The sequence below is a fragment of the Leguminivora glycinivorella genome, chromosome 1 (genome assembly GCF_023078275.1).
Source record: "Leguminivora glycinivorella isolate SPB_JAAS2020 chromosome 1, LegGlyc_1.1, whole genome shotgun sequence".
Taxonomy (NCBI): domain Eukaryota; kingdom Metazoa; phylum Arthropoda; class Insecta; order Lepidoptera; family Tortricidae; genus Leguminivora; species Leguminivora glycinivorella.
The window spans coordinates 2164465-2189774 of NC_062971.1; the positions used below are offsets into that span (position 1 = coordinate 2164465).

General features: G+C 40.8%; 1 protein-coding gene across 1 annotated transcript; it reads left to right on the forward strand.

Annotated features, from left to right (window-relative positions):
• The first annotated feature begins 1 nt into the window (after position 1).
• Positions 2 to 25204, forward strand: LOC125225759 (protein krasavietz). Its single transcript, XM_048129606.1, has 12 exons — positions 2 to 159; positions 494 to 565; positions 10382 to 10558; positions 12267 to 12367; positions 14297 to 14362; positions 14917 to 14989; positions 15512 to 15677; positions 16340 to 16451; positions 18533 to 18664; positions 21096 to 21242; positions 24213 to 24408; positions 24955 to 25204. Exons 2-12 carry the CDS (start codon positions 505 to 507, stop codon positions 24981 to 24983), a joined length of 1260 nt encoding a protein of 419 aa, XP_047985563.1. The 5' UTR covers positions 2 to 159; positions 494 to 504; the 3' UTR covers positions 24984 to 25204.
• The last annotated feature ends 106 nt before the right edge of the window (positions 25205 to 25310 follow it).

Below are 25310 nucleotides of genomic sequence, written 5' to 3' on the forward strand. Positions count from 1 at the left end.
TCACAGCAGAATATTAGCGGATATCCGGCGCCTCCGTACACGTTGTCTCTAGCGCTCTAGGGAATAGAGCCCGTCGCAGCGTTTCTTTCTTTTCTGAACAGGCGCAGTCCGAGACAACTCGCAAAAGGAGTAGAAGGCTCCTACATAACCTGTCACTACGTAAGTATTCGTGCACACATAACTATCTACTTCGTGCTTTGTTCGATTGGGGTGTATCACGAGACTTTCGCTGAGTCATAAGGGCTGAGTGGCTTGAGTGATATCGGGTCGCGTAACTGGGGGTCAAGGCGTCGTGGTGTGATTTCTTGGCAATTTCCGTGTTCAGAGTAGTAAGTAGAGCGCGAGGGGCTCCGCCATGAGCGCTGGGGTGTCGGGGGTGAACATTACGAGTGAGATTTCTGAATGGAGCGGCTCGGCGGACGATGACCCCTCGTCCACGAGCCCGCTGCCTTTCCCTCGCACCACTAATTTGCCACGTGTGTTTCTGTTTCAGCAATAAATTGTATGAGTCAGAAGGTAGAAAAACCAGTATTATCGGGTCAACGGATCAAGACCAGAAAAAGAGGTGAGTTTTTGTACTTTTTCTTGATTTTGTCTCAAAATTGGCAATTCTTGATTGACAATGATGTCATTAACAATAAAATTGACTTGTCAACAGCTAGGTAATGTTCCAATACTTGTTCGAATTATCAGTTTTATTCTAAAACATAAAAGTAAGTATATTTGCTTGGGAATTTCATTGTTATTCTGTAACAAAAACACAATTGGCACACTCTTATAAAAACTGCATAGCATAACCAAATGATTCATTATGATACTTCTTTACTTGTTCCAAATAACATGTGACTCAATGCTTGTATTACTTAAAAATAACTCGAATAACTTTACCAGGAAACAATGTGTTGTTTATGCTGAAAGAAGGAAAATAGCCTACGTTATAAAACAACATAATTTAAGGGCTACAGGAGTACATGTTATAGGTATTGTTGCCAAAATGTAACTTATCAAGGAACAGGATAACATTTCGTAGGATATCAACTTATCACAACGGCATCTCTACCTTTAAGACTAAGGTACTAGGAATTCAGTATAATGAGTAGGGGGTCAATCCGCGGCAAGAGTAACATGAGTCACAATTTTATGGCATATTCCATTCATTCACGATGCAAGTTGAAGTGATAATCTATCTCTAAATAAGTGTTACTTTCCAGATATATGCATAGATCCTTTCATTTGCAGCTGTAGTTCAAATAAACACTCAATATAGTAAGCACTAGAATAAGGGTGTTTGGTGACCGGATGCATAACCGAAAGTAGGTAGTAATTTAGGCCATCTAGAACATTCTTAGCTATACATGTCTTAGGACGACCATAAAGAGTAAGTAATAACAACCCACATAGACACTTCTTTGCTAACAGAGTAGTAACGCCTTGGAACAAGCTACCAGAGGAAGTAGTCTCAGCACCCAACATCAACAGTTTTAAGAACAAACTAGACAAACATAATAATATGAGATAAACCTAGAAAAAGATGCCAGGATACAGGCCATATCAGTTGTTTTTTCAAATGCCTGCCTGAATTATATAAATAATAAAAATAAATAATATAACAGTCACTGCCATGATTGCATTATATTTCATATAAATTGCATAGTAACAAATCATTCTCACAGTTAGAAAAGAGAAGCTGATTTGAATGGTAGGCACTTGCCCACCCTCAGTACCCTGTTGCTTGGTCTGAGACATAGAGGTCTAATGAAAACAATGCTTGCACAGACATCCATCAAAATCACTGTTGATGCTTCATCTGATTTCATCAGTAGTGCATACATTTTTGGACCCTTTATTTATTGATGCTTTTAAGTTTGCAGTCAATTTTATTTAAAAAAGTGTGCATCAGGCAGACCTTAATGTCTCTTGGCATCCTCTACCATTCATATTATCTTTGGATGCTAAAAAAAAACACATTGAGTAAATTGTAAAAGCTTACAAAAATGGTAATACATTTCCTTTTCATTCCTACACTCTATATGCATTGCATACAAAATGGTATCACCAAATAAATGGTAATATCCGAAACTTCACAACATTACATAACACTTGTTGACACCAACAGCCGTGACATTGAGTTTCTCTGGCACTTCTCATTTAATGATGTTCAAGGATTCCATCTTGTTAATTTGTTTGTATGACAACATTGACAACTAGTTGTTTATTTATTGGGTCTGGTGGTGTAAATTATCATAAGGAAGCTTTGCTGTGTTCCTTATTAAGTTTAACTTTGTAATTAATCTTTTATCTCTATTCGTAAGAGCCATATTTTGAAAAAAAAAAAAAATTGTTCATTTTCATTATTTTGAAAACATGAAGGTGGTAGATAAAACTATTTAATATTAAACTTTTAAATATTTGGATTATTTGGTTTGTTCATTTGATTTAAAATATCAGCAGTGTTTTATATGTTAGTTACAATTACAATCAGCTGCAGAAAACAGCATATTGTCTGTATTAAAACAAATCAATTCTCATTTGATAACTGGGTTTCCAAATGATAATGGAATTCTACTTCATTTACAAAACGGTTTATGCATATTTTGTTAGTCATCACGAGCTAGCTGGTGAAATTTATAACCATCAAAACTAGTTGTTTTCTAGATCCTTCTATTAGTAAGAGGAGGCTTCATAAAATATATAAATTACTTTATGGGAACATAGATAAATTAGATGTGACCTTGGGATAGCTACCTACTTAATTATGTTAAAGTATTCTGCTTGGACTTTGAACTCCAATGTTTTATAACAATTTGATAGGTTTGTATAATTCTGTAATATCCAGTAAATTTCTGTCTTAAAACAACCCAGTAACAGTAACTATCAAGCCATCTTTGAACTCATACAAAAATAATACTTGTTATCAACATACACACAGATTCTCTATTCACTATCTCGCCGGTACGTGGCCAAGGTTGAGATTTTGCACGCGAGTTAGGTATAGTCGAGCACAGTTAGCAGATTAGCGACACACTTACGGATGATTACGGTAGTCAGTATTTTCGACAAATTTGCCTGTTATTATGTTTTAAATTTCTATTGTTTTATCTTGATAGCTACCACCTTTTGTGTTACCAACCGTCTGCTGCCGTCACTGACGCTTTGGGAATCAGCCAATAAGCCTTAAGTTAGGCTCCATATAACTCATACATTGGTAGGTATGGCCATCATACTTCGTATTGAAGGATTCTGGTCACCTAAGGACCTATTTCGCTTTGAATTTATTAGGGTCTGCTCAATCTCAAAATTTCCTGGACCCTGGGGCCAATTCTTCTGGGGTCAAACAAAAATTTCCCTGATTACAGTTCTAATATCAATTGGTTACATACGTTGTATGGAAACTTCCAAATAAAAATAACCTATGCAGATTGCTATTTAGGGCAGTTGGCATGTCATTAAGTTATTACAGCATTGTTGGTACCAATTCAGGCCAGATTCCGCACGATCATGAGAAACTAGACGGCATAATTGGGGCATACCTACGCGTGATGTAAATAATACTGACGTCAACGTATTGATTGTGTGACAGTAAAATTATACGTATTCCATATTGACTGACACGTGAGTAATTATTTAATAGGAGCTGAATTTAGACTAAAACAAAGGTTAGGTACAGTCGACTACAACAAAGAGATGTATCCAATTTTTTACCTTATTACAATGCAATAGGTGAAAAAGTGTATACATCTCTTTGTAGTCGACTGTACAGAAAAAATAAAACGCGATGGACTCTTCCTGATACCCATACCCTGAAATAGATAATTACCTACATTTAAATCAGGATTAATAATCGCGTATAACTACATATTAAACTGACCTCCAACGTTTCGGGGACCTTGAAATAGGTATCAAATCTCTGTATTATGCCTATTATTTCCTATTTGTTAATAAGTTTACTATTTGTTTATATTAATAAATAATTATTAGTCTTCTTACTGCCTGTGTGTGATGTGGAGTTGAACCGCTCATATGAGTTAAAACAAGTTAAAACATTATTCCCAAATAAGAAGAAACCTTTGTTTTTACAGCTAATGAAGCTATTTGCGCCAATTAGAGATGCATGTCTTTTTCGATCCAAATGTTTACAATCAAATTGGAAATAACTTATAGGTTATTAGTTGAGGTTTCAATTCTCGGCTAGCATGAACGGGGCGGCCGGTCATTTTCACAAATGGAAGTGACCGGTCACTCATGACTTCATGAGTCTGTATCGGAGTGCACTAATTAGAGCCAGGCCGCGTGCACTGCGCGGCTCGGTGTCGGAATGTGCGACAGAAACTGCGCGGGCCGCCTTTGTGGCGCGACTTTTGTCGTGCTACCGCGGCCCGCTCCACAATTTAAATTAAATATTATTATGTGACTTTCCAACTCAAAAGGGTTCTCATGCTTTAGGCACTGGTCCCACCAAAAGTAAGCTTTGAACTATCGGCGATAGAAACGAACAAAAGATCGCTCCCGAGTAAATAAGAGACTATAAATCGCGCACTCCTCTCTTTTATTTACACGAAGCGACTATCTTTTGTTCGTTTCTATAGTCGGTAGCTCATAGCTTACTCGTGGACCCGTGCCTTAAGTATCGCAACGGCGTTTTCAAAGATGTTCGTCGTTATTGCAGATGGAGCTTAAGGACTCTTGTGGCATGTGATGATACATTTACAATATAACATTTATTATTATTATTATTATTTGTTTGTCTTTTCCATATCTCGGGACCATGGGGTCCCGGACCTTTGGGAGGCATGCGTGGGGCCAAAGCCAACATCACAGAGGCCCTTTTAGACATTTTAATCTAAAGGCAAGGGATACACGTGGCGGATACCATCCCCGAGCGCACAATATGATACACCCGGAGATGGTCCCCGCCAGGTGCAAAGACTATTGCAGTGCAGCACTTTTGTGCTGCGATGGGAGCTAAGGTCATGGGTTATTGTTTTGAAAGTTGGATGAACTGGTTAAAGGGCTATGGGAGGAGACTATCGGACACCTGCCGTGACAATTAGTCTCACAATTGTAAAAGGCAGGCGGTGACTCGCCAACTCATTGAGTGGGCCCTGCAAAACGGCCGCACGCACGGTGCGACAACAGAGCAACACTTGAGAGTGGCTAAAAGGTTGTCGAGAGGTGAGTCTGCGGTAGCTTGGTTCCTGGTGTTCCATTCAGCAGGCCGCCGGCGTTATGACATTTTACACTTCAACCTGGAGCATAGGTCCCGCTCTTGCGAATCCACTCTGGCCGGCCGGTTAAGGCAAGCGCAGAGGCGAGGGCTAGATGGAAGTGCCCTCTGGAATAGGGGTCCGCGGTGTCGCCACTCACCGTCAGCTCGCCACAAGCTGCCCCCGCGGGCTTATTATTATTATTATTATTATTTGTAAAGCAGGCAGGCAGTTGTAGTAACTGATAAAGCCTGTATCCAGTTGTCGGTAGAGGTTTCATTTGTGTGAAATCTGAACTTTTCTTCTTCCTGCCACAACTAACTAAACTAATTTGCCATTGTAATAAATTCAGTGATAGATGTGTTAATTTTAGTTGCAATATAACCAGAGTTAAACGTTCACATTCCTTATGAAGAATGCACATGATCGCTGGGTTCGACTCATTATTAACTCTCATATGACGCTCCAAAGCTCCACATCAAAGCAGCTATTACACATTTTGTAATAAAGTTTAAAATTGACCGAACGTTATCATCGCGATGATTACAGTAAGTTTGGCAAGCGGGTCGACGGACCGTTAGGTGACCGTTATACTGAGCTGATGTCACTTTAACATATAGGGTGTTTTTTGTTTTCACGAGCTTAGCGGCTATTGTAGGTCACAACTTCATCTAAAATCACAAAATAATTACATAAATATTTTCCGTCAGATAAGATACTTATTACAGTTATTACCAAGGTTCGAAAATATCCGATATTTATAGTAAATATCAAAATATCGGATATTTATGAATTTTATGATATATATCAACTTGATATATATATATCCATTTTGTATGGAAGGCATAGTATTATTTTGTTCCATTATTTATGAATACAACTTCAGATAAGGAAAATTTACTGAAAAACATAACATTTAGTAGAAAAACAGTAACAAACACAAAAAAAAACTCTATTTTTAACTATGTTACATTTTTTTAAACCATTTTTGTATTGCAATATTTATAAACAAATGATAAATATCGGATATATATCTTGATATATATCCTCGAACCCTGGTTATTACCTACCCATATTTGGGTATGAAACTAACAGTAAAAGTTGCTGCTAAAACATTGACGTGCATAAACTATCTTTATCAGTATGATGTGAAAAACAAAGACGGTTGACATCAGAGGTCATTGCTAAATAGACTGAGATTAGTGTCAGCTGATTTCTTCAATTATAAACGTTTTAAATGTGATAAAAAAATATTTAAATAAAAATAAATTGAATATTTTGTATCGAAATAAATTTGTAGGCTTTTGGGGGAAGATAGAATTTTGATGTTTGTAATCAATATACCCACCAATCCCACCATGTCTAGCACTTCATACTCGGTTCTGATGTTTAGTGTAACTGGACGGTTTTAGATGTAAATAACTGGATTTATTATTTCTAATAATGTGTCGTTTACTTACAGCGCCTATGTATACTTATTCTTTCTGCTGTCACATTACAAGAACGGTCATGACGGTCATATTTCATAGAACACTAGAATGTCGAAGGACGAAAAAAAGCGGCGCGTCTAAGGCTTGCAGCAAATCTATCGATTAAAATACATTAAAACGTTTAGATAAAACTCCAATTACTCACACACACGTCTCATCCATCATTAAACTGAAACAGGGTAATTAGAAAGTGAATGTTATCACACGCGTGCATTGCGGAGATAACTTGCAATACTTGCACTGATAGTAACGCGGCGTGTGTGTCGCTCCCTTGATAGCGAATGTGTGTCACTCCCTTGATAGTGACGTATGTGTGTCAGCGGCGAGGGTAATCGACATTGCATTTAAGTCAAGGGAACTGAGAAAAGAGTTATTTACAGAGTACTTAATTAATAAAATGATAAAATGTTATGCGGGAATGGAGGAGTTGTGCGACTGTGTTAGGTTACAAAATCCGTTTCGTTTTTAACACTTAAAAATCAATGTTGATTGATGACTCTCTTCCTGCATTTTGCTAGTTGTTGTCATAACTGCACAACGAGCAGAAATATATGCGAATCGTGTATTTGGTTCAACAGTGTTTTCCCATTTGACAACTATGTATATGCTAATTGATACACCATACTTCCCGGTGGCTACTAAATCAAATGAAGGTTAATTTGCATTTATTCCTCTTAGGGTTATAGTAAACATTTCCTAGATCATTGAAAATGAAACAATACATGATTTATCTGTTTACCTTCTAGGTAAACCTGAGTCTTTTCTTATTACTTAAGTGATCTCTGTTTCAAGATAACGCAAAGGATACAATACATTGATAAAACACAATACTTGACCGAAAGGTTGACTGGTGGATAACCTAAAGTATCGAGTTTTATTTTGATTTCTTTGGGGTTTGTATTTTAACAGTCTCAAAAAGTTACATATAAATATTTAAAGAAAGGATGAATTTTGCAAACAATTCTTGGTTGCTATCGACAGTCTTTTCATTGCTATTTCAGTCTAAACTTAATTATAGTACATTGGCTTCTGATTTTGCTATCAGATGTGACATATTAGGGCAATAACACCCATCATAGTAACTCCAATTGACCACATGTAGCTCAATTAGCATAAAATGGCTCGTGACATTAAGCAATAAAGTCCTCATTGATAATTTATCACTAGAAGGAGAAATTTACTTAGTTGGCGCTGTCCTCACGAAAACAGAAACAAATAGTGTAATACCCGGGTAGAATAATATGAATTGACAAATAAGAAATCGCGTACCGAATCTTGTACATTGTGTTGTGAAACTTGTGAAGGCGAATTAGTAACAGGCCGTGGAATGTAATATAGATGGCCGTACCGTTGCCAATAATGATTCATGCTGAGATTGTTGAATAAGCGGCTAAGCGTACCTACGTAAATACATATCATGAAGCTACAACTGATAAATATTGGGTTGGTGTCTCGGTTAGGTTATCTAGGTTATCATTTATCATTCTGATGGCAACGTTCGCTAAAATCATTTATTGCAGTGTTTTGACTGACAGACTTCGCAATTTTCTTCCGGTTAATAAAAACGGGATCTAAAGGGATTTAAAAATGCGACGTCGCTACCGTCAATCTTCTTTTACAGAACGACACATTTTGATTTTCATTTACTCCTGCATTTACACTTAAGGGTATGAATTTCATGTAAAAAAAAGTTACGGATATAATTATTTTATTTCATATAGGTATAATTGACAAAAGCATATCTCAAGGCATCTAGAAATTTCCACCACATTATGACTAACGTAGCCCACACATGTGGTACGCTTACAACATGTCATTGCCATATGGCGACAACCAGTTAGCGACATCTTGTACATGCTCACTTACGGGTACTTCCTGCTATAGATAAAATGCCTATTCTTATTGATTCTTCGATATTTTGTTATCGGAAATATCGGAGTGGCATTGATGATAAGTACTACAATAGTGTTTATAGGAAATATCTGCTTACAAACGATAATGTAGGCGTAGATTAGATTTAAATCTCCGTGAGTGTATTTTAAAGCCAACAGTTTATCTCTACTTTTACGAATTTTATACAATTTAAATTGATGAACTCCAATTACAATACTTGTGTTTGTCTAAGACGTTGTCCTCAAAACTTAAACATTGAATAATTCAATTTTAAATGTTCATCTGCTTTATGTAACGCTTTATCTCAACTATTCATAGATGGCATTGACAATGGATCAGGGCGCATATAGATAAGAACAAAAACCATTGTTTAGTTCTTACCTGAGTTAGGGTATCGCTTTAATGTTTCCCCCAATTTAGTTTCCCTTATTGTTCGAAAAATTGAAAAGAGAAACTCAAAGAAGCATAATTTATTTTTACACGCTGTTTTGTGTTTCAAATGCAGAATACTACAATGAATTCTCTGTTGGAGCATATTTAAATTTGAACTATTTTATATTTACCTTACAAATAAAGTAGTTAAACTATTTGCCACGTACAAAAGAGCGCTTTAGTTGAGGACTTTGTAATCTTTATTAATAAAATAAAGATGATGCTACTATAAGGTTTAGAAACAGTATAAAGGCGATTCCACATCGTCCAGCAAAAGCGGTTTGGATTTTTCCCATAAAATACGAACATAAAAATCGAGTCCACTAAGGATCTTTGTGATTGAAGGGTAGAATTAATTGTTGCCGTTGTAGGTTAACCTCGATGCTGTTTAGCAAAACTTTCCTTATCAATATAAGGTGTGATACTATACATCACGACCACGGATGATTTTATTAATTCTGATGCGGTACAAATTCACGAAAAAAAATGTACTTTTTTGTACTGACGTTTAAAAAAAATGTACCCTTATGATTTTGGAGTTTCGACATAGGGCCCGTGGTCGTGCTAGGTAGGTACTCCCTGGCACGACCACACTATATTTAATGAGATTTAAATTTCTGTAGCAGTACAAATTCACGAAAAAAAATGTACTTTTTTGTACTTACCTTTTAAAAAAAATACCCTCATGGTTTCGGAGTTTTGACATGGGGTGTGGTCGTGCTAGATAGGTGGTACTTCCTGGCACGACCACACTATATTTATGTTTAATTTGATAATACTAAAGAAGTGTTTTGAAATTGTACTATGTAAATTACTTCAAAAACTTAGTGCGGTCGTGCCAGGGAGTACCTATTTAGCACGACCACAACCCATGTCGAAACTCCGAAACCATGAGGGTACTTTTTATAGAAAGGTAAGTACAGAAAAGTACATTTTTTTTCGTGAATTTGTACCACAACAGAAATTTAAAAAATCATTAAATATAGTGTGGTCGTGCCAGGAAGTACCACCTATCTAGCACGACCACAGCCCATGTCAAAACTCCGAAACCATGAGGGTATTTTTTTTTAAAAGGTAAGTACAAAAAAGTACATTTTTTTTCGTGAATTTGTACTGCAACAGAAATTTAAAATCTCATTAAATATAGTGTGGTCGTGCCAGGGAGTACCTACCTACCTAGCACGACCACGGGCCCTATGTCGAAACTCCAAAATCATAAGGGTACATTTTTTTAAACGTCAGTACAAAAAAGTACATTTTTTTTCGTGAATTTGTACCGCATCAGAATTAATAAAATCATCCGTGGTCGTGCTGTATAGTATCACACAATATAAGTAATGTTTGTATTTGCTTGTCCCCCAGATGAGAAAGAGAAGTACGACCCGAACGGGTTCCGCGACGCGCTCGTGCAGGGGCTTGAGCGCGCGGGCGGCGACCTCGAGGCGGCGTACAAGTTCCTAGACGCGGCCGGCTCCAAGCTCGACTACCGGCGCTATGGCGAGGTCATCTTCGACGTGCTCATCGCGGGCGGCCTGCTGCGTGAGTACACCGTCCCGCTACACCCCTCCTAGGCTCTTACACTAGGGACCATCCCCACTCAGGCGACGCATGTCCAGTGACGCGGAACGGACGTCAGCGCCACGCCGCCCAAATGTAATTTTAAAAAAATACATTTTGCATACAACACAAAGAAGGACGCGCAAGGGACGTCGCTTGGCGCGCCCCAGGCGGCGCGGTGCCCGCCAAGCGACGCGTCGCCTGGGGGCGCGTCTTACGTCCTTCCTATACAAAGTGTACTGATGAGACGTTTTTTAAATTACATTCGGGAGGCGTCGTGGTGACGTCTGTTCCGCGTGTCAGGACATGCGTCGCCTGAGTGGGGATGGTCCCCTAGACCGAAGCTCCCAAAGCGGGCCGGAGCTCGGGGCTGCAGTAACAAGCTCCTACACACCATAATCGATACAACCATTGGAGGCTCACTGAAACGTTTAAGTTTCATGTGCAGGGGCCCATTTCTCGAAACTACCAGTTACAATTTACAAGTGGTAGTCAATATCTAACATGACAAATTGGAAAGAGACTTCCGCTTGTAACTTGTAACTTTCAGTTTTGAGAAATGGGCTCCAAGTAGCATAGCAGTTGTCAGTTCAAAGTCGTCGAGACGGCTCATTCTCATCTCGCGACGTGACGGTTACCATATCGAGACTGAAATTACTTACTTTCTATTCTTTTATGTGAATGAACTGACGCCAACGCTGCATACGTAAAAAGAAATCTGTCTATGTAGTAACATGATCGGCCATACCATGTATCCATGCATCACATCGTTTTGTACGCGTTTTCCGTGAAATTTGATCACTTTACAAAATTCCAGTATCTGTTTGTTGATTGGTACCAAACTACGCGAGTATTAACCGCCTAGATTTATTTATTTATCTATTAATCTAGGCTTCACGGCAGATTTAGTTATCACTCGTGTATTACTAATAAGGTGACTTGAGTGACCTTTGTATGAGCCGTCTAGACGGAGTTGTCTATTCCAACGCGTCAGGCCGTGAGAGATTAAACAGGGCCCGATTATATTCGGCTTAGGTGCGGATTCTTAAGAGCTCTTAGATCCTTATCATAAAATTTTATACTGAATTACTGAGCAATCCACAAAAAGTCGACTTGACAGAGGCGTAACGTGTAAGTAATATGTAGTAATAAACATCTTAATCAGCTACAGAAATCTGTATTATTATGCCGTTCTAGACAGTAGACATTCTGTATTTTTGCAAAATATTGAACTTTTCCGACACTTCAGGGATACCTTAAAAATGCTATATTACCACGGCGAATACTTACCAACTTTTCAATTATCTAACTTCATCATTGAGAACTTTTAGAGCATTTTTATGAAACCTAATTTTAATCAAACCTGTTTACGCGTTTCTTTGTAACGTTGGCCGGAAATTGCATCAGACAAAACATACCAAAATCAAGTTTCAAAAATATGAAACTCGTCTTTCGTGAGATCGGTCATAGAACATCTAGCTGAGAAGAACATTCGTATTTTTTAGCTGAAATAAGCGATGGAGTACTTACGAAAAACAAAATCATGTTCAAATGATGAAAAAACTGGCTAGAGATCTGAACAACTGTGTCGATAAACACATCTCGTTCGTTATATCTGACATTCCTCTCCTAATTCTATTTCATCCACTATCCATTAACATTGTATTAATGTTGTATGTCTGTCTGTCAGTACCCGGCGGTGGCGTGTCGATGGACGGCGAGTCTCCCAAGACGAACACTTGCATCTTCAACGCCAATGAGGACATGGAATCCATGCGCAATTTCGAACAGGTAATCAAACTTGACCATTTAGTACAATACAATATGAACCATTTATTCGTACGTAGGTGAACATAATTTTATTTTATTTTATTTGTTAGGAAAACTTACAGCTAAAGTTACAATAAGGCTTATAACATAAAAACAATGAGCCAATAACAAGTTTCCACAGATAGAAACTGGGCAAAGTACATGCGTGCAAAGTTACAGAAGATTTTGAAATATATTTGAAGATTTAGTACTACATATGTATCAGTATTTAAAGTACCTACAGCAGTAATGAGTTTGAGCAATGATTGAGAACAAACAATAAGAGAATAAGAGAAAAAGGAAAGAGAAAAAAAAAACAATAACCTATTTTTGTGTTATTTGAGAGTTAACAGTGGGAGAAGTCATGGGTCAGTAGTGTGCGTACTGATGCAAAACTGTCACAGAACAGATTGATGAGGTCTCGATTCTTGCATATTTGATTGAAAGACTTAGTGGCTCTTATAATAAAGGAGTTCTTCTTAAAGTTAGTGTTAGCGTAGGGGATATGAAACGTTCGTTTAGCGCGAGACGAAAGGCGTGAGGGGACTGAGAACTTCAAGCTTGACAGGAGATCCGGACAGTCAACATAGTTTTGAGCAATTTTCATAACATAGATTACGTCAGAGATATTGCGCCGGACGTAAAGAGGTAGCAAGTGAAGTTTGGCACAATGTTCAGTGTAACTTAGTTTTGGAAGTTTAAATTTAAAACCTAGAAAGCTAATAAACTTTTTTTGAATTCTTTCAATTTTAGAAATATAAATATCATAACACGGGTTCCAAACTTGAGACGCGTATTCAAGATGGCTCCTTACAAATGCGCAGTAGATAATTTTGATTGATTTTAGTCTTTTTCCCCTCACTAGCTCGGAAACACGTGTTTTGTCCTTTAATACCAGCGGGTAAAAACACATTTTATCCACTAGTGGGTAAAGTAATTTGACCTTGAATAAAGACAAATTAACTGCTTTAAAATTGATAAAAGTAGGTGAATATAGTAATAAAGATGATTTACCACCTGCGGAACTACTGGAAGCAGTGATTAATTCATTTTTGCGTCGTAGTTTCCTCGCTATAGTGAGGGGAAAAGTTTTGTGTTACACTCGGGTGCAAATGTATTTTACTTCTCGTGTGTTGAAAAACTCGCAAGTTCAGGATTCTATTCTCGAACCACTCGCTTCGCTCGTGGTTCAACTATAGAATCCTTTCACTTGCTCGTTTTTCAATTCCACGCTCGGCGTTAAAATACAACTTTGCCCCCTTGTAAAACAAATAACTATTATGGTTTTTACACGATCTTATAATGAAACCAAGCACTTTGAAAGCTTTGTTTACAATCGAGTCAACGTGCCGATCGAAGAGCAACTTATTATCCATTATGACACCCAAGTCCCTTATTTCATTGCATTTAGAATTAAGTTCACCCTTTAACAAATAATTGAAGTTAAAGACATTTTGCTTACGAGTAAAGGAAATAGCAAAACATTTGGACACATTTAAATCTAATTTATTGTTAAATAACACATAATGCTAACCATAAAGTATGCGCTGATCTTCCGGCGAGACCATTTGGGGGCCACGGACGCAATCATGCAATTAAAGTACATGTTATTAATTATGTGATGATTGACCGATTGGACCCCGAACTCCCTTAGGCGAGGCGGGATAACCCAAATAGATGATGATGAAACTATAGATATTTACATAGACGGAATGTATCCTAGAAAAAATGTGGAGTCACTCTTGTTAAATGAAACCTTTAAAATTTAAAATGATGAAAAACATGGCTAGAGTCCTGAACACGAGTGTTGAGAAACCCTTTCTCGTTCAATTACTTCTGAAGTATTTCACAACAAAGTTCAGGTTGTTTTATGCTTTTGACTTTGCTTACGTTATTTTTTTTTGTTTCAAGGTATTTGTGAAGCTGATGCGCCGATACAAATATTTGGAGAAAATGTTTGAGGAGGAAATGAAAAAGGTAAATTTTTATTATTATTTATTTGTTAGCCTGTTGCGTCCCACTGCTGGGCAAAGGCATCCGAGACGCGTGTATGAAAGAGAGTATACACGCGTCTCTGTCTAGGCAATGTTTGGCCAATCTTTTCGAAAGACGTCAAGATCGTGCCGCCATCTTCTTAGCGGTCTGCCTTCACGCCGCACTATGTTTGGTGTCCCATTCGGTCCAAATCTTAACACGTACAGTCACCAGTAATAATGGTTCACATCGAAGGTTGCAAAAATATCTGACACCGTTTTACACATATTTTTGCGGCATTCGAAGAGTAACATGTTATTGCTGGTGACACAGGGTTTCGAGCGGAAGCTGTTATTCGCCTTCGTGCTTTCCGTGGCAATTTTCTCGCGACATACAGGCTTCATGTAAACTAGCAAAATTTTATAGTTGCTCGGGCCAAGCATAACGCACGACACTCGGCCTCGCGACGTGCCTCGTTCTGTCTGGACCCGGCTATTTAACAAGCCTGGTGTTTTCGTTGTTTACCCGGTGTTTATCATAATGTTTATTCTTCACAGGTGCTGGTGTACTTGAAGGGTTTCGAACCGGCCCAGCGCATCAAGCTGGCCCGCATGACCGCGCTCTGGATTGGTATGTACTATTAAATACTTTGAAGTGGAGTTTCAACTCTTGTAAATGATATCAAATTGTACAAGCTGTTCTTCTATCCAAAATATATATTGCCTTTTTGTGCTTCAATATAGCAATCCCTTATTGAAACTATATAGTTCTAAGTAGATGCACTAATTAGAGCCAGGCAACGCGTATTACGTTGCTCGGTGTCGGAATGTGCGAAAGAATATGCGCGTGTGTTGTGTTGTGGCATCAAACTTGTTTTGTTACTACATATAATGTACGCTCAACAGTTATTTATCTTTTATTATTCACTAACATCGTAGGGTTACTGTCGTGGGATTGTTTAGCTATATTGGTTGGCTAAATTCCAAGAAATGTAGGTATTGAGTACTTGTCATATTGTCAATGAGATTACTTAATAATCGGGAGTCTCACAATTAACAGACTGATCAACGTCATTCCCCAATAAAGTGTGAAACTAGGCAAGAGTTTTTGTTATTTAGATAAATGATAAGAGAAAGTGTTTGTGTCGTGCAGGTAACGGGTGCGTGCCGCCGTCGGTGCTGCTCGTGATGCTGAACGAGCACATCGTGAAGGACAACCTCGCGCTCGACTTCGTGCTGGAGGTGTTCGCCTGCGTCAAGCAGGAGCGCGGCACCGCCTCGCTCGTCACCGCGCTCAAGAAGGGCCAGCTGGAGGGCAGGTCGGTATTCTGTACATACGGAATTGCAAAAGGAACTAGGCCCATAGACAAGTGGCCAACTGTTTACACTGCGTAGCAAATCATACTCTCTTTTGCTCTTACGTGTTAGTGCGACAAAAGTACAGTGGCGCCACGGAGCGTTAGCTAGAGGTACTTTTCTGATGCCTCGCTATTTTGTCTCGCTTAACTCAAACCCCACTCTTTGTTGGAGTTTAGCCACCACTATGAAAAATAAAGTTGTAATGTTACGAAATAAAAAAAAAATGTTTAATGTTTCAAAATATCCCATGGTATGAAACCAGGTTTTACACTAAGGTAAAATTTGTATGAAGCCATGGGAGATTACCGCGACATGTACTGGTTTTCCGCATCGTTGCGGAAAAATCATAAATGGCGCTACATTTTATACTCACATATTCAAATTATCACGGAAACATGACGCAACTCAAAACGTTACCCTTCAACGAAACGTTTTAGGAACACTGGTCATGTTAATAAATTCATTCGAAATTCGTTTCATTTACACTCCTAGGGTTTTTTTTGTAGTCGCGCAGTCAATCTGCTCAAAGTAATAGTGTTTTTGAAAACAGTATAGTAGTACTCGTTACGGGTCGCTGGATAATTTTTGATTGAGCAATCGAGTGACGTGTATCGTGTGGCAGGTTGCTGGAGTTCCTGCCGCTGAACCGGCGCAGCGAGGAGGCGCTGGCGGCCGCCTTCGCGTCGCGCGGGCTGGCCGAGCTGCTGCGCCTGCACCGCGCGCAGGCCTCGCAGGTGGCTACACCATCATTGTAACCATACTAATGAGCGCTCAACGACACATTGTTGTGGGGTCACATGTACCCCCTGCCCACGTGAAAAATAGTGAAATCGCAACCGAGAGCTTAATCATACCATGTGTGGTATTCAATTAAAGAGCTTTGCGAGTAGTTCACAAATATATTACATATATTATAGGACTTTCTCTACTTGGTCTATCAAAATATGAGAAAATGTCCAGAAGTGGTCATAATTGTGACTGAAGGCTCGTTTTCAAAAAATGCCAAAAAATATATAATAGAAATTTATAATCACTAAGGGATAAGAGCAATTTTAGTAAACGTTGCAGATTATCTATACTAATATTATAAATGGGAAAGTGTGTGTGTCTGTTTGTTTGTCCGTCCTTCACGGCAAAACGGAGCGACGAATTGTCGTGAATTTTTAAGTGGAGATAGTTGAAGAGCTGGAGAGTGACATAGGCAACTTTTTGTCTCCTAACGCGAGCGAAGCCGCGTGCAAAAGCTAGTTTAAAAATATAGTCTGAGAATATTGTAATACCTACATGATATACGTATTATAAATTTACCAGTTCAAAATTGTCCAAATTCCGCAAATAAGATCGACTAATTCAGCGCTATACGCGGGTTTTTCTAAACGTGCATCAGAGAAAAAATGATAATTAATTTAGTGAGTTAGTTTTCAAAAATCCAGTCTGATAAGAATCAAGATAATTAGATTGAAACTTGAATTAAATATATTTATTAGATAGCGGAAAGTGTAGTATTTCACCGACTAAAATTATCAGTTTTACATTATTTTGACGTTTTTCTTGAATGCACATATAGCAGCTATTGTCGTGGCCGGGCCGTTAATGTGTCATTCCATATATCTTTCATCGTCAACATGCTCCGCGAGATGTCTAATCAGAAACTGTTTATTCCAAAATGTTTATTATAAATCTTTACTAAAATACTCCTTTATGAAATGATGAAACCTGATGACGAGTCGGAGCGGCGCGGCGTGTGCTGAGAGCGCGCGTGGAGTGAGTCTTTCACGAAACGCGGTGCGACCAGTGTTTGCGCTGCGTTGCCTTGTCGACATGGCAATCTGATCATATTACCCCTCTATTTATATTACTCTGATTTAAATATATAGGTGAACTGAATTTAGAACGTAAAGCGAAGAACTTACGTTGCGGTGTGACTCTTCTGTACCACACGGAACGGCAAATACTGTTGTTTCGTGTCTCTGCAAATTTTCTACATAATAATAAAAATAATCACTCCGCCTTCTGCAGTACCATTAGTTCGACGATGCCACACTGTGACACGAGTTCTTAGTCTCGATGCTTCCGATTCAGTAGATATACAGAGTGGGGCCTGTAACAAAGGCGAAGAATTGAACTGTAGGCTATTCTCCTTATACTGATCAACATTTGTTCAGTGACTTTTAAAAATTATGAAGTCTTTAAATTTTTAATTTTTCATACAAAATAAATATTAGCTTCAATGTACGCCATTATTGTTGTCAATGACGTTGCCTGTCACACTTTAGACTTAACAGAATTCGCAATACATTACCTCTTAGAAAAAACTTTCAAGGGTGATAAAAATCAAAATACAAGTTATTTTTAAAAGTCGTCGAACAAATGTTGATCAGTATAAGGAGAAGCCTAGAGTTCAATTCTTCGCCTTTGTTACAGGCCCCACTCTGTAGATACCTAATGTAATGGTACTCCCACAGTCCCATACTGGATGTTTATAACACTTATATGGAGCACCATAAATAAGTACAGATGTAGTGCGAAAAGATTTGCCTTCGTGTCTTTACGGAAACGTACGAACGTGTCATGCTATTTCTGTCAGTCTCAGTACAAGATGTACTGCCATTGACTGAAATAGCATGACAAATAGGAACATTTCCGGAAAAATACGAAGGAAACACGTTTGGATCTACATCTGTACAGCACATTTACTTCAACGATCGAAACTGTGGCTCGATAGATAAAACCTCTGACCCGTATACAGCAGACTCTCCAACTCTCTCTTGTGATTTACAATTTTTATTTATGTAACGTTGTGTACATATTGTAGGAGGCGCGACGCGAGCTGACGCGCGCGCTGGAGGACGAGCTGGCGGACGAGAAGCCGGTGCGCGATCTCATCCAGGAGCTGCGCGACATGGCCGTCAAGCACGCCATCCCCGACCACGAGGTCGTCGCCATCGTGAGTACACACACCTACCATATCCATACTCACTACACCAAGCCTCGGAACCGGTTGTTTTTAACGATTAAACCCGGTTCATTTCGATTTTACTCCGAACTTTCTAAAGAACGCGAACGTTATGAGAACTTTATTTTAACCGAAATACACCGGTTTATTCGACAGGCGGCGAGACGCGCCGCCGGCGCGTAAATACCTACGTTCACACAGCGACTTCTTTTGTTTTGTTAGAACAGTATCATGCTGCGGATTAAACCGGTTTATTTTGTTCTAAACCGGTTAATCGAACGAAACCTTTATGAAAGCGTGTCCCAAAAAACCGGTTTAAACATAGCGGTTTTTCGAACGAAAATTAAATTTAAAGGTTTTGCCGCAAGTACATGATAACGGTTTGAAAATTTAATCGCTATCCGAGCCCTGCAGTACACCGCCACATATTACGTGGTCATGTGGTCATTCTTTCGTATTGTTATGCTAGTAAAGTTAAATGTTTCGAAATTCCGCGTCAACGTGAACGATGTAACATTACGACCAAGAGTGAACACTGACGGGAATTCACTAAAGATTCGGCCATAAAACGAAGTCAGGCGTGTGATACTCCCATTTGTTTTCTGTGATTCGTTTGTAATCGAAATGTGAAAGTTCAAGCTAGCTATCTTAATAACTTAAATCTGATATAAATTTGTGTTGTGTTTAAAGAACTTTATTTCCCAAAAGAAAATTTACATTTTCACTTAATGAGAATAACGTTATACTAATACTAAGAATACATCAGTAAATCAGTGAGCATCTTAAAGTATACATACCTATAAGAAATCAATTAAAAAAAAAAGAACATCGCAAAAATAACTAACTAAAAATAACACTAAACTTTTTATCACATAGTCATAGTTAGTCATAGTTTGTACATAGTCATAGTTTGTAGGTATAGTAGTAAGTACACAATGCAGAATGTAGGTAGCACTACAAAAGTATACGTAAAATGTAGAAACAAGCTAAATTCATTCCAAACAAATATACAAACATGCAAAGACAGAGCGATCTTAATTACATATATTTAAAGTTTAAGATTTGTTGCAAGCTAATGGTAACCAGTTATCGATAATAACTATTTGTCTCCAAGCTGCAGCTCCCAGGGCCGGGCTTAGACGTTACTAATAACATAATCTCGTAACTTGCGTTTAAATTGGTTAATATGTTTACAATCTTTTACGGATTTTGGTAATTTATTGTAAAATTGTGCCCCTTCAAAGCAGATGTTTTTTTTGCCACTTTTGGTTCGTGTTGACTGTAAACAAAGATCGTTGGAGTTGCGTAATGGCACAGAATATATAATAGTACAAGTACAGAAGGCCCACTGCTTTGATGTTCAAGTAATGCCGCCTTTTTAAATGCCTACAAAATTCTAACAAAGAAACGAGCCGCACGTGCGCAGCGTCGGACGAGAGGGTTGCCTATGGATTAAAAAGAATTAATACTCAGATAAAATGTTATACTATTAAGCCTTGGGTACTTTTTAGATACAGTATATACAGTATTTATATATTTTTCTTTGGGCCCCAACATCACAAGCCTTATTGAATTTTTCCGTGGGACTTAATCATTAGTAGATCTGTGTAAGATTGTCCTATTTTATCCATGATGTCTATTTAACTAAGCATTATTAGCCATTCCACATGCGGACATCGCATATGAACCTTAGAAAAAACTCGCGACGTAAAGCAACAATAGAAAGTGTGAACGTGCGTTCCGTGAGAACGCGCGCCAACCCTGATTAGGCCGCGAACTCGCGGCCGCCGGCATGTACTTGTAGCGCGGCGATAGAATCGCAGAGTGAGCCGCCCCTGGTAATGGGCGTATTCCGTGAGCGGATTTAGTTTTGAAGTTTAGTTGAGAGTGGATTTTCTTATCTATAATTTTTTTTATTAAAATGCATGTGTTATTAAAGTAAAGTTGATTCAGGTTCATAAGTTTAGTTTCGGAGTAAATTATTCGGCTGGCTGTTAAGCGGTCATAACGAAAGAGGGATTTTATTAGTTTGTTTTGGGTAGTCTGCAGTTGTTTTAGTGTAGTTTTATTAGCACTACCCCATATCTCTATGAGATAATTTAGGTGAGATTTCACAAGGGAATTGTAAATAGTGTGACGTACTTGGTTAGGTAGACATTGACGACGTCATACGCTAAAATTGCATTATTCTTAGCTAAATTCTTTGCGAAGATGAACATACTTTCACATGATGAAACTTGATGACGAGTCGGAGTAGCATTACAAAACGGCGGAGCTCGTTACGATCGAGTCTTTCGAGAGTCTCGAAGCTCTGGCCGGTAGTTTTACTACCTTGTCGACATGGCAGTCTGATCCAACTTTAAAACGCCCTTTAACTTATAAATATTAGGATTTAGTGTTGAGCTCTTGTGTCGTGTTCCAGATATGGACGTGCGTGATGAACCGCGGCGAGTGGAACAAGAAGGAGGAGCTGCTGGCGGAGCAGGCGGCCAAGCACCTGCGCCACTACACGCCGCTGCTCGCCGCCTTCGCCATGTCCGCCAGGGCGGAGATCGCGCTGCTCACTAAGGTACTACCACTACACGCCGCTGCTCGCCGCCTTCGCCATGTCCGCCAGGGCGGAGATCGCGCTGCTCACTAAGGTACTACCACTACACGCCGCTGCTCGCCGCCTTCGCCATGTCCGCCAGGGCGGAGATCGCGCTGCTCACTAAGGTACTACCGCCACGCCGCTGCTCGCCGCCTTCGCCATGTCCGCCAGGGCGGAGATCGCGCTGCTCACTAAGGTACTACCACTACACGCCGCTGCTCGCCGCCTTCGCCATGTCCGCCAGGGCGGAGATCGCGCTGCTCACTAAGGTACTACCACTACACTACACGCCGCTGCTCGCCGCTTCGCCATGTCCGCCAGGGCGGAGATCGCGCGCACGCCGCTGCTCGCCGCCTTCGCCATGTCCGCCAGGGCGGAGATCGCCATGTCCGCCAGCCGCCTTCGCCATGTCCGCCAGGGCGGAGATCGCGCTGCTCACTAAGGTACTACCACTACACGCCGCTGCTCGCCGCCTTCGCCATGTCCGCCAGGGCGGAGATCGCGCTGCTCACTAAGGTACTACCACTACACGCCGCTGCTCGCCGCCTTCGCCATGTCCGCCAGGGCGGAGATCGCGCTGCTCACTAAGGTACTACCACTACACGCCGCTGCTCGCCGCCTTCGCCATGTCCGCCAGGGCGGAGATCGCGCTGCTCACTAAGGTACTACCACTACACGCCGCTGCTCGCCGCCTTCGCCATGTCCGCCAGGGCGGAGATCGCGCTGTACTACCACTCACATGTCCGCCAGGGCGGAATCGCGCTGCTCACTAAGGTACTACCACTACACGCCGCTGCTCGCCGCCTTCGCCATGTCCGCCAGGGCGGAGATCGCGCTGCTCACTAAGGTACTACCACTACACGCCGCTGCTCACCGCTTCGCCATGTCCGCCAGGGCGGAGATCGCGCTCGCTCACTAAGGTACTACCACTACACGCCGCTGCTCGCCGCCTTCGCCATGTCCGCCAGGGCGGAGATCGCGCTGCTCACTAAGGTACTACCACTACACGCCGCTGCTCGCCGCCTTCGCCATGTCCGCCAGGGCGGAGATCGCGCTGCTCACTAAGGTACTACCACTACACGCCGCTGCTCGCCGCCTTCGCCATGTCCGCCAGGGCGGAGATCGCGCTGCTCACTAAGGTACTACCACTACACGCCGCTGCTCGCCGCCTTCGCCATGTCCGCCAGGGCGGAGATCGCGCTGCTCACTAAGGTACTACCACTACACGCCGCTGCTCGCCGCCTTCGCCATGTCCGCCAGGGCGGAGATCGCGCTGCTCACTAAGGTACTACCACTACACGCCGCTGCTCGCCGCCTTCGCCATGTCCGCCAGGGCGGAGATCGCGCTGCTCACTAAGGTACTACCACTACACGCCGCTGCTCGCCGCCTTCGCCATGTCCGCCAGGGCGGAGATCGCGCTGCTCACTAAGGTACTACCACTACACGCCGCTGCTCGCCGCCTTCGCCATGTCCGCCAGGGCGGAGATCGCGCTGCTCACTAAGGTACTACCACTACACGCCGCTGCTCGCCGCCTTCGCCATGTCCGCCAGGGCGGAGATCGCGCTGCTCACTAAGGTACTACCACTACACGCCGCTGCTCGCCGCCTTCGCCATGTCCGCCAGGGCGGAGATCGCGCTGCTCACTAAGGTACTACCACTACACGCCGCTGCTCGCCGCCTTCGCCATGTCCGCCAGGGCGGAGATCGCGCTGCTCACTAAGGTACTACCACTACACGCCGCTGCTCGCCGCCTTCGCCATGTCCGCCAGGGCGGAGATCGCGCTGCTCACTAAGGTACTACCACTACACGCCGCTGCTCGCCGCCTTCGCCATGTCCGCCAGGGCGGAGATCGCGCTGCTCACTAAGGTACTACCACTACACGCCGCTGCTCGCCGCCTTCGCCATGTCCGCCAGGGCGGAGATCGCGCTGCTCACTAAGGTGACATACGCCGCTGCTTATAACCATAAATCCCGACATAGTGGACAGATTTCCATCAAACATTGCTAAGAACACTCCCGACTAAACGCGGCGTCAGGCTTTGCCATATAGTTGGCTCGACGCTAGAGAGGGGGGGGGGGGCTATTTCAACTTTCAAACAAAAAAGTTAAATCTAAATCGGTTCATCCGTTCGGGAGCTACCATGGCACAGACAGACACATTCAGTCACCAGCAACATGTTACTTTGATGGCTGCAAAAATATATGGCTTCCAACAAAATATCACCAGATTATTCTCAAAGCATTCAGCTCAAATGCTCCTAATATTGTTCAAATTAGAATCTTCTACCTCCTTTTGTATGAGAATTTAAATTGACATTCTATCAACTTAAATCCTAGTGGACCTTCTCATAAAAATAATTGTACAAGGTATGAAATGATGAAACCTGATGACGAGTCGGAGCGGCGCGGCGTGTGCTGCGAACGCGCGTGGAGTGAGTCTTTCACGAAACGCGGTGCGACCAGTGTTTTCGCCACACTGCTGAGACGATATGGCAGTCTGATCATACGCCCTATTCCCTATTATTAAACATACTCTATAAAACTATAACACGTTCACTAATATTAATTAATTAGTCTTTAAGAATAATTGTTACCAATGCAAAAATTGGTACAATCTCTGAAATAATTAATTTCATTTCAAATAAATAAACCTCACTGTAAGGCTCAACTGGTACCCCCAGGAATCGTTAGCTAGACGCCGTGAAACCGGATGCCGGAGATACCAGGCCAAGTGAAGAAAATTGAGTCGAAAATCAAACTCTGTCTGGGAAAACCTTATTGAAAAAAAATATCGCTGCATGGTTTATGATGACTAGTAGTACGTAGTTAGATTCTTTGCTAGAAGACTATAAACTCTATTTGTAAATGTAGTTTCTCAACATTAATGCCAATATATTTGCAAACCCATAAAATCACACAACAACAATTTGCATGTATTGTCCCCAGGTGCAAGAGTACTGCTACGAGAACATGAGCTTCATGCGCGCGTTCAGCAAGCTGGTGCTGATGCTGTACAAGAGCAACGTGCTCTCAGAGGAGGCCATCCTCAAGTGGTACCGCGACCCCAACTCCAGCAAGGGCAAGCTCATGTTCCTCGAGCAGATGAAGAAGTTCGTCGAGTGGCTCCAGAGCGCTGAGGAGGGTACGCTGTTGCAATATTTATAAACGCATATAAAAAAAATCTCTACGGAGTCAGCTCAAAAATGTACTTCTGACTTCGTTCTTCGAAAAAAGACGCTATCTTGGGGACCATCCACGCGGCGTGGCGGAGACGTCCGTTGCGCGCCACAATACATGCGTCTGATGAGTGTGGATAGTCCCTTAAATTTACACATTTTTTGTCCAATCGTCTTCAGAATTTTGAGCTTTTCTTGCAGCTGTTTACAACCCAGAACTTTTATTTAATTATTAACTTTGTTCACCTACTATTTTGTAAACTTTAATAAATGTAAGTCTAATTTATGTATGCTATACTGGGTGGGCCCTGTAACAAAAGCAAAAAATTAAACTGTAGGTTTTGAAGGAATTAGCCTACAGTTATTTTTTTTTTGCTTTGTTACAGGGCCCACCCGAATTTGTTTAGTAGTGTATTCAGTTGTATTGTTAAAAATGATCCTGTGTAGTACACTCCACATAACTTAAATTTCACCTTAGCTACTGTTATAAGTTCCCGTGTATTTTGTTACAGAATCTGAGAGCGGCGAAGAAGAAGATTAGAGTAAGCGCAGCGTGAGACTGACTCCGACGCGCCGAGCGGCGCACACAGATAATAAGCGTACTATGAATAATAACATATAATAATTAAACTAATTGTTGAACACCGGCAGTAGGGGACGATGTTTTCTACACTGTATATTCATTTCTAAAGTAACATGTTGAAATACAATATTTTTTATTCAATTTTTTTAGGAAAATTCCAATAAATGGTGGCAACACTCCGTTTTTGTTTTATTTCCTATGTTGTACTCTGTCAACCAAGTCTGTCAGTAAATAAGAACAAAGAAAACTATATGCATCCTTTTCTTTAGGGTGCTAGAGAAAAGG